The 16,469-nt window shown below is 38.9% G+C and overlaps 1 protein-coding gene across 9 annotated transcripts in view; it reads left to right on the forward strand.

Annotated features, from left to right (window-relative positions):
• PCNT (pericentrin) overlaps window positions 1-16,469 on the forward strand; it is a 73,031-nt gene that overhangs the window by 35,964 nt on the left and 20,598 nt on the right. For 6 of the 9 annotated variants that reach the window (XM_068196416.1, XM_068196417.1, XM_068196420.1 and 3 more), the window contains 10 exons: window positions 626-788; window positions 1,260-1,403; window positions 5,506-5,735; window positions 6,159-6,278; window positions 6,863-6,883; window positions 8,909-9,136; window positions 12,217-12,387; window positions 13,539-13,691; window positions 14,109-14,279; window positions 14,536-15,648. In XM_068196416.1, coding sequence (XP_068052517.1) covers window positions 626-788; window positions 1,260-1,403; window positions 5,506-5,735; window positions 6,159-6,278; window positions 6,863-6,883; window positions 8,909-9,136; window positions 12,217-12,387; window positions 13,539-13,691; window positions 14,109-14,279; window positions 14,536-15,648 — 2,514 coding nt within the window. The remainder of the gene's footprint in view (window positions 1-625; window positions 789-1,259; window positions 1,404-5,505; window positions 5,736-6,158; window positions 6,279-6,862; window positions 6,884-8,908; window positions 9,137-12,216; window positions 12,388-13,538; window positions 13,692-14,108; window positions 14,280-14,535; window positions 15,649-16,469) is intronic. The other 3 variants (XM_068196418.1, XM_068196425.1, XM_068196424.1) reach the window with 2 other exon arrangements.

The following is a 16,469-nucleotide window of genomic DNA, read 5'->3' on the forward strand; positions in this document are numbered from 1 at the left end:
TCACTCATTGGGTATTTTGTGAAACCCAGAGATATGTGCCTGTGTGAAATGTATATTCATCATCTTCAAAAATCCCTCCTAGAACGAGATGCATAAATTTCCTTTTAGGTACTGGTGATGGTTCCACTGAGACATAGCTAACTTGTGGTTCAAGCACTTGGCCAAGCCATGGCAGATCTGGGTTCTAGGTGGCCCTCATCAGCTGTGATCCAGCATACTTTGCTTACCAGTGGTGTTCCTTGGAAACCTGATGATGGATGTCTGTTAGATGTGACTGAATCTCTTGAATTCAAGTGGAAGGATGCTTTGAATTTCAAGTGGCTCAGGATGTGTTAAGCTAGGCAGTTTGGCCAATAGGGAGATATTTCTTTTTGTGCACAGTGAAGAAACTTATGTTCCTCAGCAAGACTTGTGGCAAAAATACTGGTATGCAAGTACAGGGATTCACCAAAGTGTCCAGAGGTTTTGGGCAAAGTCAGCTTAGTACAGAAACGACACTTCAAAACTTGGGCCTTTGTGCATGAATGTTACTAAAAATTGAGAAGATCTTTGTTGCAATGTCGGCAGCATTATTACCTTGCATGTGCATCTGAGGTCTGATGCTGGGGCAATTACTCACTTGCAGCTAGAGAAGATGCATGAAAACCACGCGCAGTTCGAGGAGGAGTTCAGCCGCCGCAATCGGGAGACAGCCCAGGTGGTGAGTCAGCACCAGGAGCTGATGGAGTGCCTCAGTGAGGAGAGTGAGGCCAAGAACCAGCTGGCACTAGAGCTTCACAAGGCAGAGGGTAAGCAACAGAACCTGAGTGAGATTACAGTGTCATTTACCCACAGCCTGTTCCTCCCAATATCTATGATGTGCTTTCCTGGATTTCTTGGGCTGTAAATCTAACATTTGATCTTACTTTCTGGACATTCTGTTTCTTGAAGCATCAGGCCTTAGCAGAGGATGTGTTGTAAGCTCATCCCAGGCCATCAAAGCTTAATGATCCCCATTTGAATCCTACAGATTTGGAGACACTTTGTGATGTGTCAGCCTCATAAAATCTTGATAATCTTAGAATACATTAACTGGTATGTTTTATTCCTTAAGATACTGCAAAAGCCTAGCTATAGTATAAACATAAATAATCTTTTACTTCTTCCTTTTTATGTCACCCTCCATTGCTTGGCAAAAATTGCTTACTCGTGTTTTCAAGCTATTTTTCCCCAACAGATGAGTTTGTCTGGCTTTATTTGCATTCTGACTTGTCTTCCAGGCATTATTGAAGGCTACGTTGCAGAAAAAGCTGCATTAGAAGAGGCCTTAAACCTGAAAGAGGAATCTGAGCGTCGTCTTGTTGTGGAGCTGGAGAACATGAGGGAACGCTTCCAGGAGCTGACCCAGGAGCAGGCAGTTCTTGGTGAGTAGAGAGTACAGCATCCTTGGCTCACAACAAAGTTGTCTCCAGTCAGGGCACTTTGCAATGTCCTTCTGTCATGGATCAGAGTTTGGCTTGATGACCTAATGAGCAGCTCAGCCTGGTACACAGGTGAGAGGGTCTTCCTGTAAAGGGACAAAGCTCTACAGACATGGATCACGGTCATCAGGAGCTTTGTGGCACAGGAAAGGTGAAATGCCTGAAGGTCAGCACTGTCTGTATTCCATACACATTTTTGATGGTCCGGGAGATAAAATGGATCACAATGCCCTATTCATCTTGTGCATGTGTCTGTGTTTTGATTTCTAGGAACACCGGTTGCTAACGTAGCACAAAAAGAAGGTTCAGGTTTGTAATGGCAAGTGTGGATTTTTTTTCTTGCTGTGTTGCTGTAACGCTGAGTGAATGTATTGATAACTTTTATTTTATTTGAACAATGAGGAATAGTACTTAATAGTTAGGCCCAACACAATACTGGGTTTGTAAGTATCTTGGCCATAAAAAGCTATGACTTCTGTGATGCAAAATTAGGAATAGTCAATTCAATAATAAATATTTGAAGTGAGAAAGATGTTTTGCTGCCATCAGGCTTAAACTGTGTTGTGCCATTGGCTTTGTTTTTGCCAGCTTCATTTTTTTTGAGGGGATGGAGTGGGTTGCAAGCTGGCCGTGAACTTCTAGTGATACAAAGTCAGCTGTCAAAATGACTAAATTAAGTTAAAGAAGGGTGGGAAAAAGAAAAATATTTGAGGTGACATAAAACTGTGAGCTAAAAAAAAGTACAGCAAGAACTGAAGGACATCTAAGGGAGATGAGAAAAATGTAACTGAAAGGATTGGTAGGTCAGAAAAAAGACAAGCAGAATGGTAGGGAAGGCTAGTAAAAAAATGAAAGAGGAAACCAGAAATAAACAGGAAGGATCCATAGAGTTATCCACTAATTTTGGAAGTCAAGTGCTGTAGTCAAATTTGTAGATGCCAAATTGAAAGAAGTTTTCTTTTCCTCCTGAACTAAAGTTTGCCTACTTAACTCCTTAGTGGCTAACATTTAGATCAGATAAATTCATACTTAACATGATTATTTTGTGGTCTATTCAAAATATAATTCTCCTATTGTTTTTTAGATGCATTTTATTTATACACATGTATATATTCACAGATTCTTGCATATTCACTGTCTCTCATTTCTGGACTTTCTTTTCTCAGAGAGTGTGAGCTGAGTAAACCAAATCACTAAGGTGAATAAAAAGTTATGTAGGTAAATTCCTGTTAAGAGTCAAAAAGCTGCACTGAGCTTTCTTACCCATTACTGTATCTTTATTCCTTCTGTCCATTCAGATGTCCCTCCAACACTATTTTTAATTTAACCTATTTTTGGTATCCACCTCACTGTCCTGAAATTTGCTGCTGCCCTCTGTAGATCCGAGTTGGTTGTGGTGTATTTTGGGATTGACATTCTCCCAGGAGCTGCAGCCCAGCTCTTGCCAGCAGCTCCTTAGAACCTGAACAGTTACTTTTGCTGAAAGGGCCAAGTCCTGCAATCCATCCCCTTTCCCTCACCCCAGCCATCTCTAGTACTCTTCCTCAGGTTTGAAATTGTTTGTAGTATGTGGAAAACATGATAAATAGAAATCATATTGTTTGGAGCTGATTGACATGGGCTTATTCCTTGAAAAGCTGACATCTCCTCCTGTTTTTCATGTGGAGTACTAATGTGAGTAGAATGGCCTTGCTAATTAAAACTCTTTTGGATTGGAGCTTGGCATTTGCTAATGATCTGGGGAGTGGGAAGGAGTGTGCCGGGGCCTCTCCTAAGGGGAATTGCATGATGTGCAGTAGCACTAATAAAATAGGTTTATCTCTACAAAGAAACAAATCTGTGAGCTGATGATCTATTGGCGTGTTGCTTGAAATTCTGTTTATACTCTTGGGGAACATGTGCTTAAAAAAAAATAAAATTTGTCAGAAAGATTGAGCCTAGAGGTTACCAAAATTTGACACCTGCTTTCTATGAAATACTGCTGATTCCAGGTAAAATCTGCTTGCCTAATTATTTTTTTCAATTAATTTGCACTTCTGTCTGAGGAGGTGACTGTGACTGTGTAGGTCAGTGTTACCTAATCAGTATTTTGTTCCTCATAAAGCACTAGTGTTCCTCTGGAAGCTAAAAAAGAAGTCATCAGCTAAGTTTCTTAGGATATAGGATATAAAATTCTTGTGCTTGTTTTCCCAAATACTAGTTCTTTTTTTCTCAGGGGCAGACTAAATCCATGACCTTCCTTTGGGTGCCCAAATATCTCTAGCACCTGACCTTGCCCTCCTCTCTGCACCATGTATTAAGAAATACAATAGAGTGCTATTTTATTCACATTATTCCCATCTCTTGCTTGGCAAAAGATAATCTGTCATGCAGCTGTGGCTGGGACTGGATGTCCTGATGGAATTCGGATACTGTTGTGTTTTGTGGGTTTTTTCTGTTGCATTACATGTAATACATGATATATATAATACAGCTCCAAGGGGACTGGGAGAGAAATTAGGGCAGTCTTCACTTCCTGCATGCTGCCAGAGCCTGAGTTACATCCAAAACCAAGCGAACTTGTGATTATTTATTGTGACTATTTAAAAATAAAATAAAAAGTAGGGAGTGTGGCACATTGTGGTTATTACATAGACTATAATTAGTGCTTGGAGTGAAATGTAGTTGGAGTGTAACTGTAATCCACAACAGGATTGCTGTGCAGCTCAAGAGCTCATGTAGTCCATGTTTTTGTCCCAAACTTTCCTTGTTTCTCTTTGCCTGGCTTTTTTTGATTTCCAGAGCCAATGCATTCACAGACTCTTCACATTGTTTTTCATTATCCTCACTGTGGTGACATTTTCCCCAATGTGTAGTGTAAATATTATTGCATTATTCCAAGCCTGTCACACTTTTCTTTTTATACATGAACATGGAGATTTTCATGATGTTTTGCTTAGTATTAAGGGTCTAGAAATGTCATTAAATATCTCTGGATAATGAAGCCCTAGAAAAAATATTGTAGGTAGCCTGTGGTAGCAAAAATTTGTAAGAGCAGCTTGTAATGACATTAGGTCAGAAGTCACATGCGTTGTATTGTTCATACTTCAAAAAGGGAATTGTCTGTTCTGGAAATTGGGCTGGATGATTTCTTAAGGTCCTTGTTGTGTTACCTACTTACCTTTAACCTGTGACCAAAAACATTTGAGGTGAATAACGGAACATTTGAAAAGTAAAATCATGAGCTCTTGCAGGACCTTACTTTGATACAAAATAGACAGGCTTCTTTTCATGCTCAGGTTACTAACTATATTCACAATTAAAGTAGCTTTTCTCCGAGAGTGTTCACAGTAAAGTCTTCAGTTTTGGTCTCCTAAACAGTGTAATCAGTGCATCCAACTGATTGAAAATGCAGTTTGTAGCTGTAAATTAACTCTTAATAACTTAAGTAATTTCAGCTATGTACACTGAAAGGGTACACTGTACCCTTTTTGGTATTTCTTTTTCTGCATAGGGAAAATATGTGCCCTCTTTTTTCCCAGGTGTTTTCTTCCCTTTATAACCTCAGAACTGGACTGATTTTCTGGAAGCATGGTTTTTCTCTGGGTTTTAATCCCCACTCAGGTCCAGAGAAATACAGTAACATTGTTTTTTCACAGCAGCTGGCTTTCAGGGTCAGGCTGGGTACCAGTGGCCACTGGAAAGATGGTCTGGGTGTTGACTCACCAGTATAGATGGCAGCAGCAGTATCCAGCATGGCACAAGGCAGGAGTAATGGAGAAACTAGCCCAACTCTGGATATTGGATGGCTAAGGAGGATCTTGGCATGAGAGTTTAGAGGAACTGAGAGTTCTCTGTTGGATGGCTTGATTGAGGAGAGATTTGGGACAGAAGGGCGGCAAGGATTTAGGGTAGGGCAGTATAGGGTCTCTTACAGCCCACCTCAAGAATAAATATTTTTCTTTGTTTTGATGCTGTCTAAAATACCCAAATTTAATCTCATTTGAAATATTTGACTTTTGTACTCTCCACTGACAGCTTTTATTATTTTTGTGTTCTTACTCAGGTCTACTCAAGGAGGTAGAATTTTTGTCAAAGGAGAAACTTGAGCTTCAGTGTCAGGCAGAAAAGGACCACTCCAACTTACGCTCTCAGATGAAGGTGTTGGAGGTGGAACTGGAAGAGCAGCTGCAAAGTAACCAAGATCTGGCTACAAAGTTACTGGAGATTACTGAATTAAAACAGCAAATTGAAGTTCTGGAAAAGCAGCTTAAAAACCAGCGGCAGTTCATGGATGTAAGTAAAAGACCACATTTCCATGGGTTTGGAGGTGATAAATTCTCGTCCTGGTTTGACACATGGAAGGTGGTTCCCAAAATGGGCTGCTTTCAGTTTTGGTTGAAATTAAGACCTTGGTGTTCTAGTCTCATGGAAAAAAAAAAGTTAAATTTTCAATTCAGTTTTTGTAGTATTGCAGGGTAATTTTTCATATGCATGTTGAAGTCAGAAAGGTGCTTTCTCTTTATTTTTATTTCCATGTCACTGTAGATATGCTTTCAGGACTACTAGAAGGTAGTCCTGATTAATTGTTAATAATTAGTTAATTATTTTTTAAGTTAACAGTTTCTTCACCACAAAAACAAACCCCAATTATTCTTGTACTCAAGATTATAATGAAGTCTTCAAAAATATTTTGTTTCTCTCTGGCTGGGTTTACAGGAACAAGCAATAGAAAGGGAACATGAACGCGATGATTTTCAGCAGGAAATTCAGAAATTGGAAGAACAGTTAAAACTGTCAGCAAAATCACAGACTTCAGGACAATCCAGAGAGCATAGGGTGAGTAAAATCAGACTTGGTGGCCAATGGAGTTTGTTTATTACAATTAAATACCAAAACTCTATGTTCTGGGGGATCTGGCTCTTGGGAGACTTTTTTTCCTGTTACCCAGAGAGCAGATTTTTCCCCAGCTGATTGAACTACATTTAGGAAATGAGGGTGCAACTATATTTTTTATAATATTTGTTATGGAGATGGAAATGCTATGTTTTATTTATATAATGTATGTTATTTGTTATGGAGATGGGAAGAACTGTTGCATGTGCTCTACAGTCAAGTTTAAGTCTGGTTTAAAGGAACCTCTGGGCCTGGTTTAAATGAACCAAGGAGGACAACACTATAGACACTCTGCTCTAAAAAGTGCCTCAGAGAAATGACTTCTGGGTTCTAAATGTGTTTATTTTTTCCACCTAAACAATTGTAATAGAGATGTCCTTTGTCTGCGTGCCTCATTCTATTTAAGTTTATAAATGAGTTCTTGTTTACACAGTTTTGTTTGTTTGATGCTTGGCTTCAAAGATTAACTTTTGCTTTTTTTTCTTTTTGATTGGTTGTTTTTTTTCACATAAATGAACATTTTACAGAACTATGAATTGATTCTACAGGTATGGAAAACAGCATGAATATCTCTTAACTTTTCTTTCCTTTCCCTTTCAATCCCTTCTAGATATGCTTTAGCCTTTTTTCCTCTTCTTGATATGTCAAGGCGTGACTTGGAGCTAAGAATACAGGTTTTAGGGTGGCAGAATTCTTGCAGGGAATGAGCAACTGCTTTCAATTTTAATTTCCTGTACATAAGTACTTAGCTCTCCTGGCTTATTGCTCAGAGGTGTTACAGGCAGTTACTCACTAAAACAGCCTTTTGGTGTAAAAGGAGAAGTTGAGGTTTGGAGCCTGAAACAAAGATACTGGAATGATGCTGATAAAACTGTGCCTTTCGTTTGTGGCCTTGCTCTTATCAAAACTTGTCAAGTTGTTAAATTCATTTCCATCTATTTATGTATAGTAATGGAATTGTGTACCTCAGTGTTAAGAGTTGCACATCCATATCTCCAAAATGAATGAATTTCCAGAGAGTGAATTTTCCGTGCTGAAAAAATGAATGCTGTAGCTTTGCAACCTCTCTCAGAAAGGATGAAAACTTATTTGGAGAAAAACACACTAGGATGGTAACTAGGCAAGTGACATTTGTGGGTAGGGTGAGGTATGCAGGCATTCTGTGCCAGGAAATGTCAGTATTTGTTCAGTTGTTTAATGCAGCTGTAACATCACTAAGTGCTTAACTCACTCCAAATCAGCTCAAGTGAACTCTTGATTTCTGCATGTAGCGGTTATAACAAGTTTCCCCCTCTGGTGTTTACTAGGTACAAGGTATGTGTAAGTGGGATTATTATGTGGAAAGAGAGTTGACTGGCTCTTGGGAGCTGCACTGTGAGAGTGAACTTATGTGGAAGTGTTTTCTTAGCTGCAGGATTGCAGCACCAGCTTTCTAGCAAAGTGGTGTTAAAAACATGCCTTTTATGTCTGAAGTGTCAGTTTGGGGATTCTGTTGCCAAAATCTTGTAGCATTAGAAAGATTAGACTTCTGGGAGATTTTTCTATACCCAAAAGCTTTACTGTAAGATCTGTGTTATGAGAAGGGAGTAAGATACAGACACGTTTGTGCCTGTAAGAAGTTTGAAAATGTAATGTTCATAACTTTTGGTTTTCTTAACCACTCTCCCTGTTTATTATTTGACTCATCTGTTTGCTCAAGCGTGTTTTCCTGCTTTAGTAATATCTGCACAATACTTTAAAGATTTAAAGATCTGTGTAAATGCAAAGAATTTTTATTTCATAATGTTGAAGTGGGATTTACATCAATTCAGACACTATCTGATGAACCAAAGTTTTATTTTGTAAAATCCCATCTGCCTTGCTCATGGGTATTGACCAAATTACTTATCCATTCCAACTGCTTTCTTGCCTGAGCTTGCTTTCACCATGCTAAATGACTTTATCACACCCTGAGATAGTCTGTCTATCACACCAAAGCTCCTAGCCTTGCCTTCACCTTGGTTACTGGGATCAATGAATGACTGTTTTCCTGCAGCTAAAATTCAAAATTTGTATCCTCTTCATATTTAAATGATTTTTGGAAAGCAAAGTACCTGTCCTATGTTGGCTTCTGGGAGTTACACTGATTGCATATTATCCTTCAGTTTTTGGTATCTTCCTGTAAACTGGAATTCCTTGGAATATTGGAAGAGGGTTCTGAAGTTACAGAAATAAATCCAATGCTATTATTAACTACTCATGTAATCTTGGTGAGTTTTTAATCTTACAGCCAACTAACTCTGTCACCAAAACCCTCCTTTGAGAGTATACCTTCATCTAGTACTTTGAGAGTACTGCAGATGTTGAGAGAGTAATCAAATGTGTATCTAAGAGCTGCTGCATTTGGAAAACAAGATTTCAGAAAGCTAACTTTTTCTTACTTTCTTGTGTATTTAGTTTTATTTTCACCTGAGATTTTAGCACCACTTTAATCCGTAGTGAAACCTCCTTCAATGTGAAATGACTCTTGCTTTCAGCTGGCAGGAAATCTGTTCATATTGCCTGAATATCTGTATACTGTGATTTCTGTGTAGGTAGAATCTTTGCAAGCAGAAATAAAGGAGAAGATGGATGATTACAATAAACTGTTACTAGAAAAGGAGCGAAAACACCAAGAAATTGCAGCTCGTGATAAAGAGATAGAAAATCTGGTAGCACAGATCCAAGAGCTGAAGCTCAATGGTGCTGAGGTATCAAAGACTGTACACAGCTTGGAACAACAGCTGCAGAAAATGAAGAAAGTGGAAACTGAACTGAAACAGGTAATTTTTCAATCCTTATTTAAATGGGGTTGGCATTACATGGCAGTGGCTTTATGGGGGTTGTTAGCAGTGTTTGCAACACTGTCTGGCACCCAGTGGTGAGTTAAACTGGTGTATTACTGGCACATATCACAGCCACAGTTTTAAATAATCTCTGGTTCTACAAACTCTAAGTCCATTATAAAGACTTACATACTTCTTGTAAGTAGTATGTACTTAGATACTGCTTATAAGACTTAAATAAGACTCAAAGTCCTACTACAAAGGCTGCTTTTAACAGTTGTCATGTTTGCTGTTCAGAGCTGCTCTTGACCTTGTCTGCAAGTTTCTGAGAAGGTGGTGTTACTGAATATCAAACACTGAGGGTTTTTAATAAGTACCTGTGTTATTAATCAAATTATCTTAATCTGTAGCCCTTCTTGCTCTGGGTCTGAAGCCAGATCTGTTTGCCAGAGTCCAAAACTTCTAGCACTTTGTTACTACTACAGAATTAATCACAGCCTAGAGTTAAGAATTACAATCCATTTAGCAAAAGTTACCATACATCTGAGTAACTTTTTCTACCATCTGAAACTAAATGTTCAGTGTCCTCCCAGTAATTTTCCTTGGTTCAGTATTGTTGAAAGCTTTGTGGAGATCTTGTTGCCTACAGTTGCATAAGAGGAGGTTATTAGAAGGTGCAAATGAAAGGATGAGATGATGTGCATATAAACAAGGGAAAATCCAATTAACTGGAAGGGGGAAGTGGTCACACTGCGGGCAGCCACTCCTTAAAGGAAGCTCAGAGTGGCAGTGGTGTCTCTGACTGGGAGATAGGAGAATTGCCTGAGCAGAGCCTACTTGGTTGTGCTTTGAGTCAGAGAACTTTAAAGACCTTCCTGAGCTTAATTTTTTCTGTGGTTTTATCCAAACATACAAAAGACATGTCCATTTACTTTCTGTCCGCCTCGGCGTGGATGGAGACTTGCTGCTTGCTGTTGGCAAGGTGCTCTTTTCTCTGGAATCTTGGCTTGCTGTTAAACAGGTTTTCTTTATCCTTGTGAATTCAGAATATTCTTTTGGTTGTGTGAATGTCCCCATCAACTGATGTTTTGTAAATATCTTAAACAAGCCAAACTCAGACACTCTTGAGTTTGGTTTTTCTTTTTTTTTTCCCCAGAAACTAACTCATCCAATCTAAACTAAACAAGTTTGTACTATTCAATTTGCCATCTGAAAGTATTGTGATAGCTTGTCTTGAAGCAATTTTGTGCAGTAAATAAGTTCCAGTGGAGCTCTAAGAATAATTACTTGCCGTGGCATTTTTCTGTAAAAGTACACTTGATGTGAATGGTAATTGCAGGGTTTTCTTCTCCCTCAAATTCCAACATATGAAAAATACATGTAATGGGGAAATACATACAGGTGATGGAGAAATAAGAAATAGGACTGGAAATAGAATGAATATAGAACAGTTTGTGAGGAATACTGAGTAAAGTCACAGCTAACAGATTCTTTTGCCCTCCTGATGAGCATGGAGCAGGTCTTTGTTCTGTCCTGCCCCCATTCCTCTCAGGAGTTCAGGTTGCTGATGTGTAACATTGAAGCTTCTGGATAGGGTTGGGTTGGGAGGATCACTCGTCCTTTTGCTTGAGATCTAAAAAGTGGGGCTAATTTAGGGAGTCTGCTCTCCTGTGGATTTTGGTAGTCGTGGAAGAAGACACCATGTTAGACTATGTGTGACTCACCACCCAGGCAGTTTTACAGTGAAGGTGCATTATATAAAGCCCTGATTTTTGCCTAGTGTGCTACTTGGTTTTGCTGGGTCACTGTAGCAGCCTTAGGACATGGCAACTGGAGAATGCCAAGAGGAACTGAACTCTTGTGTGCAGAGCTGTGCGGACGCTGCACACTTACAGCTTGGCAAGTTTTTCCTTTGTCCAGGAAAGGCAGGGACACTGGAGCTAAGGCAGCCCACTTCTGCAGTAGTCTGGATTGCACATTGCTGCTGAAGGATTTTGGGCAGTGATTAGTGTGGTTTGAGTAATGTTTTTAGTTGATAAAAAACGAAAAAAAAAAAAGGCTCTGCTCTTGCTTGGGGTTTGGTTTGGTTTTGTGTGTTCTTTCTGGGTTGCCAGAGGGGTGGTTCATATCACAGGTTTTATGCAAGAGCAAGAAAAATTTCTGGTTTTCCCTTACTTTTTGGTACTGTGATACAGCATTAACTTAGCAATTTTTTAAATTGCTATTCCTTTCAGTTTACAATCAGAAGATGCTAGCCATGTGCTCTGAGTCTTAGATCTCTTAAACTAGAGAAAAAATTGTGAAATTTATGTATTTTTTTATAAATCATATAAGGAGTCTAAAATAACCTATTAAAGATATGTGCATTAAACTATAGGCACAGTAAGTGTTGGTCAGCAGAGGCAATTACTGCCTTAGGTTTCTTGTCAAGCTTTCCTTTACTGCATTAAGTACAGATGTGTATGCTTATTGCTTGGACCATTCCCAAGTGAATCTTTCCTCCTTGGACTGACCCAGCTCCTGAGAAGGACTGTGACAGAAGCAAGATCAAAAACCACAATTTTTTTTCAATAAAATAAACTATAGTAGCTTGGCAGATCGCAGGTTGGACAAACTTAGTGCTGCTTTATCACATTCTGACTGAACTTGGTATATTTGTGAGTAGGTTTTGACCTACCCAGAACTCTTCATTTCTTAAACTGTGTCCATCTGTCAAATTTAGTTTGGCATATATATGGTATCATAACAACTTTGGAAATGGCTAGAAGAACAAGATGTTATAGTCTTAAACATATAAAGTGTTGTGTAACTGAGAAAGTGTAATTTATCACTGAATGCTAAATTTTCTGAAGTTGTTAAACTTGGATTACAAAAAGTAAAGGGGTAAAAACTTAAATGAGCTAAAAGCATTCAGTTGCCTTGAATTCCTATTTCTTTATTGGCCACTGGAATTATGTACTTTCCTTCTTGTACTGGGTGTGTCAGGGTCAATGAAGTGTTTCAGCAGATTGTTCTGGTTAAGTAGGTTTGTATATTGACAGCAATTAATTCTAACATGAAGAAAAATCATTTTTCAGGATAAAGAGGCGTTGCAACAGCAGCAGTACAATAACCTGATCCAGATCTCTGCCCTGCAGTCTAAACTGGATGAAGCGAGGCACCGAGTGCCAGTGGATGGCAGTTCTGCCCCAGTGCTGAAGGAGCAGCTACAGGCAGAGCAGGAAGCACTTCAGGCCAAGGAGAGAGAGGTGAGAGCTTTGGGAGTGTTCTCCAGTCTTTGAGTTGCTTTGGCCTCAAGGAACCTTCCTTTTTCTTGCTTTGTTCTGTGCTCATCTCCCTTCCTGCTGGAAACTGTCTTGTGATGATTCACGTAACTTTGAGACTGATCACTATCAGTTGTAAACTGATTTTCCTTTCCTTCCAAAGTTAAAGTAGGTAGATAAGTTTTTGTTTCAGAGTGAGAGATAATTATTATATAATTTTTACTAAATTTATATATTATATAATTTTATTTTAGATAATTATATATTATTACACCATAATGGTCTAATTTAACCTGTTTTGAGATAATGTTTGTGGTGAATTTTTGTGTCAAGCTAAGAAGAAACACAGAGAACTGTTCACAGTATCTGGAACTCTTACTGGATTTACAGTATAAATGCATACACAACCCCACTGTATGCTTATATTATTATAATATCTGTGATAGAGTCCAGTTAAGGATGATAGAGAAGAAAAACAGGAGTGATCCTCCAGTCAATTGTACACCATTGGTTCAAGAGCAGTACAAGATAATAAAAATGAATGTCTTAAAGGTGGAATTTCCATTTCTCTTATGAAGTCTGATTTCAACAATCATAATTCCCAAAGCCACTATAGCTTGCTACCCATTAAGGCAAGAGATGATAAAAACAGTGGATGGCAACATCACACTGCAGAGAAGAGTGTGGTTGTTGAATCATCTCTTTGTTGTCTGTGTTATTGGGATTGGCACTGCAAGGCACATTTCTGGCTTCTGGGAGGACAAGGATGGTGTTTATATTGACTGCTTGTCATTGTTGCACATCAAATGCTAATTTGTCTCATTGTTGCATCCAAAGACATCAGTCAAGCCTTGATCGCTCACAATACAAATTAATGGATCTTTTGTGAGCAGGTAGATTTTTTTGTTTTTTAAAAGAAAACAAACCCACCTTTGCAGTACTTTGGTTTTGCAGATGAGGAGCTGGAATACAAGCTTCTTGCTCTTTATATTTATTTATTTATGTTTTATTAGTACAAGTTGATTAGAGTTTAAAGCACTGAATTTGCTGAAGTTACTTCCTGTCATTAAATAATACAATGAATGAAGTTTTATCTTAGAGGACTTATTTGAAACAGCTATGCTTTTTTTTTTTAGATTGCAAGCTTGCTAGACCAAGTAGAACAATATAAAGATAACTTGAGCAAGAAAGATGAGGAGATATTGCAGCTTAACTTGCAGTTAGAGATACAAAAAAACTTTACTACTTCAAACATCATCCAGCTTCAGGCAGAGAATGCACACTTGCAGGTAGGTTCCTCTAGCTTTAGTGCACTGCTAGAATGTCAGAACTGCTTTCTTGAGTGCTGAGGTCTTCATCTCATGATGTTGTAAACAGGTACTTGGGTTGTTTCTCTTGCCATCAGAATGTTGCATTACCCTTACAATGCTGGGTATTGTAGAACCAAAGCCTCCCAGTATCCTAGATTCATGCTTGTAGCATTATCTTCTACAGTGATTTGATTTAAATCAAGAGCTGAGATTATTTTCTGGGTTGGGGCAGTCTAACAGTGGTGTGAACCTGAAGAAGCTGTAGTTGTGTTCCTGAGCTCTTCACCATTATAGTAAATAAGAGAATATTTAAATAAAGCCCCTAGTTCTGCTCTGCCATTAGGTTGAGAGAGAAAGTCAGTCCTTTCTAATGAGATTTTTGTTTTCTCTGGTCAGGAGGATCTAACAAAACTTCATGTGAAGCGAAGCCAGGACCTGGGTATTAGTGATTGCTCAGCTTTGTCATTCCCACAAGCACTGCTTGAAGAAAAGAATCAAGAAATTGATCACTTGAATGAGCAGATGAAGAGACTTCAGCATGAGCTGCAGAATGCTCTGGAGAGTAAAGTAAGAGTGCTTACTATATGTTCATTGCTTGTTTTTTGGGGGAAAGCAAGGTGTGCAGATTCTTACTGTAAATGAAATCTGTTTGATAATTCTCTTAGGAAAGTAGAGGTTATTTTGAGACATAACCAGCTGAAATGTGTGGTTCTTTCTGCTGTTAAATGTGTGATTTAATGCCTGTGTGATTCAGAAGAGAAATATAAACTCTGTGTGCAATAATAATTGCCTACATATAGTAATATTCAGTCCTTCTGCTTAGGTTGCAGAAGACCAAAAACCTGAAATTGAAGAACTCAGATCACTGGTTGAGCACCTTCGCCTTGACCAGGAGAGGCTGCGTAAGGACAAGGATGAAGAGGTGGAGCAACTCCATGGAGTCATTGAGAAGCTTCAAAAAGAGCTGGCACAATTTGGACCAGTATGTCATGAAGATAGTGACAATCCAGTTTATTTCTATGAAGTTGCATTGGGAAAGTCAGTGGAAAACCTTCAGAATGAGTTGAAGAAGGGACTGGTAGATTGTCATGGTGATGCTGATCCAAACAGGAGAAACGCATCTGTACACTCCAAAGTGAGAGAACTTCAGGAGGAACTGGAGCTTGTCTCAGCTTCTAAAGAAGCTCTGCAGCAGCAACTGGAAAAAAAGGAATTGCAACTCAAAACAGAAGTGGAAATTTTGGAGAAAAAATGCCAACAGTTGCTAGAGTCATCAGAGCAGTCTGTAGCAGAGCTTGCCTCCCTGAGAATCCAGCACCAGGCACTTCAGGAAGAATACAGGGTTTCCCAAACTCTTTTGTCTCAGAGAGAGGCTGAGACAAAGGTGACTACATCTCGAATTCAAGAACTTGAAGATAAGGTGAGAGAAAAGGAAGCAAATATTCTAGAGAAAGAGATGCAAATTAAGACAATGGCAGATCAAAGAGAAGCTGACACAACTGAGCTGCAGTACTTAACAGAAAAAGCAACAGAGCTCCAAACAGAGTTGGAAAAGAGAGGTGCAAGTCAGGCACAGGATGTTTACAGTCTTCAATTAGAAGTTTCTAGACTTGATTTCCAGGTGCAAGCACTGAATCAGAAAGAAGTAGCTTACCTGAGACAAATCAAGGAACTGCAGGGGAGCACTGCAAAACTGAAAGGTGAAGTCAAGGCCCATATGAAGGAGCTCAAAGCCCTACGATTGGAAAGAGCTGAAATTCTTTCACAGTTGGAGTCATGCAAGCTGGAGGAGCAAGTAGGTCATGAAGAGACTCAATTTCTCAAGCCATTCTGCCAGAGTAAAAGAAAAGATGGAGCCCTTAAAAATGGAATGCAGGAATTAGAAGCAAATATTGATCAGTCATTTGGAGTATTGGCTTCCCCTACTGCTAAACTGGTACATTATTTGATTTTTAATAGTATTATTTGTTTTGGTGAGATTTTTTTAAATAATATATTTCTAGATTAATAAATTAAATACATTTTCCCCATTTTACTCTATTTTGCCTGCAGGAGTAGTTAGTAGGTGATATCCCTTCTTTCTTTCCACCTGTGAGTTCTTTCCAGCTTAATTTTTTTCCTCCTGATCTATTGAGGATGGAGAGTGAGAGGATGGGCATGTGCAAGCCAAGCAATGAGCCCACCATGAGCTACCAAGAATGTTTGCCATTCTTCATGGCTCTGTTGGAGAACTCCTTGAGAACACTTGATCCTGTCTCCTTTTCAGAAATTCTTATTTACTGTGACTTTCTTATCATTATTCTGAATCTTCTCTAGAACCATTTGCTCCGAGTAACCTAATCTTCTTAAATTCTTACTAAATCACTCAATTTTAGCAAGCAGTAGGACCCAGGCGACCCTTTTTTCAGAGAGCTGTAGAAACCTGTCATACACCAAGCTACTGTCTTTAAAGGCTGGCTTACAGAGGTAATAAGTGCTAGTTAAGAGGGTTTATATGAAGAGTTGGAGTATACAGGAAAGGAAAAATATTCAGTGTCAGGCTTATGTGGGTTTTCAGGGCCCTGCTTGGCAGTATGTCACAGTAATCATCCAATGTAAGATGACTCATTTAAAGAAACGATAGGATAATTGCTATGTATAATGACATATTTATTTTTAAAGCAGGAATGAAGAGTGTAGCTATGCAAAACATGTGATCATTCCTGGTGTTTGTATTTTTATTTGCCTGGAAGTTTGAGTTTGGAACAGTGCCATCTG

The sequence above is a fragment of the Anomalospiza imberbis genome, chromosome 7, assembly GCF_031753505.1.
Source record: "Anomalospiza imberbis isolate Cuckoo-Finch-1a 21T00152 chromosome 7, ASM3175350v1, whole genome shotgun sequence".
Classification (NCBI taxonomy): domain Eukaryota; kingdom Metazoa; phylum Chordata; class Aves; order Passeriformes; family Viduidae; genus Anomalospiza; species Anomalospiza imberbis.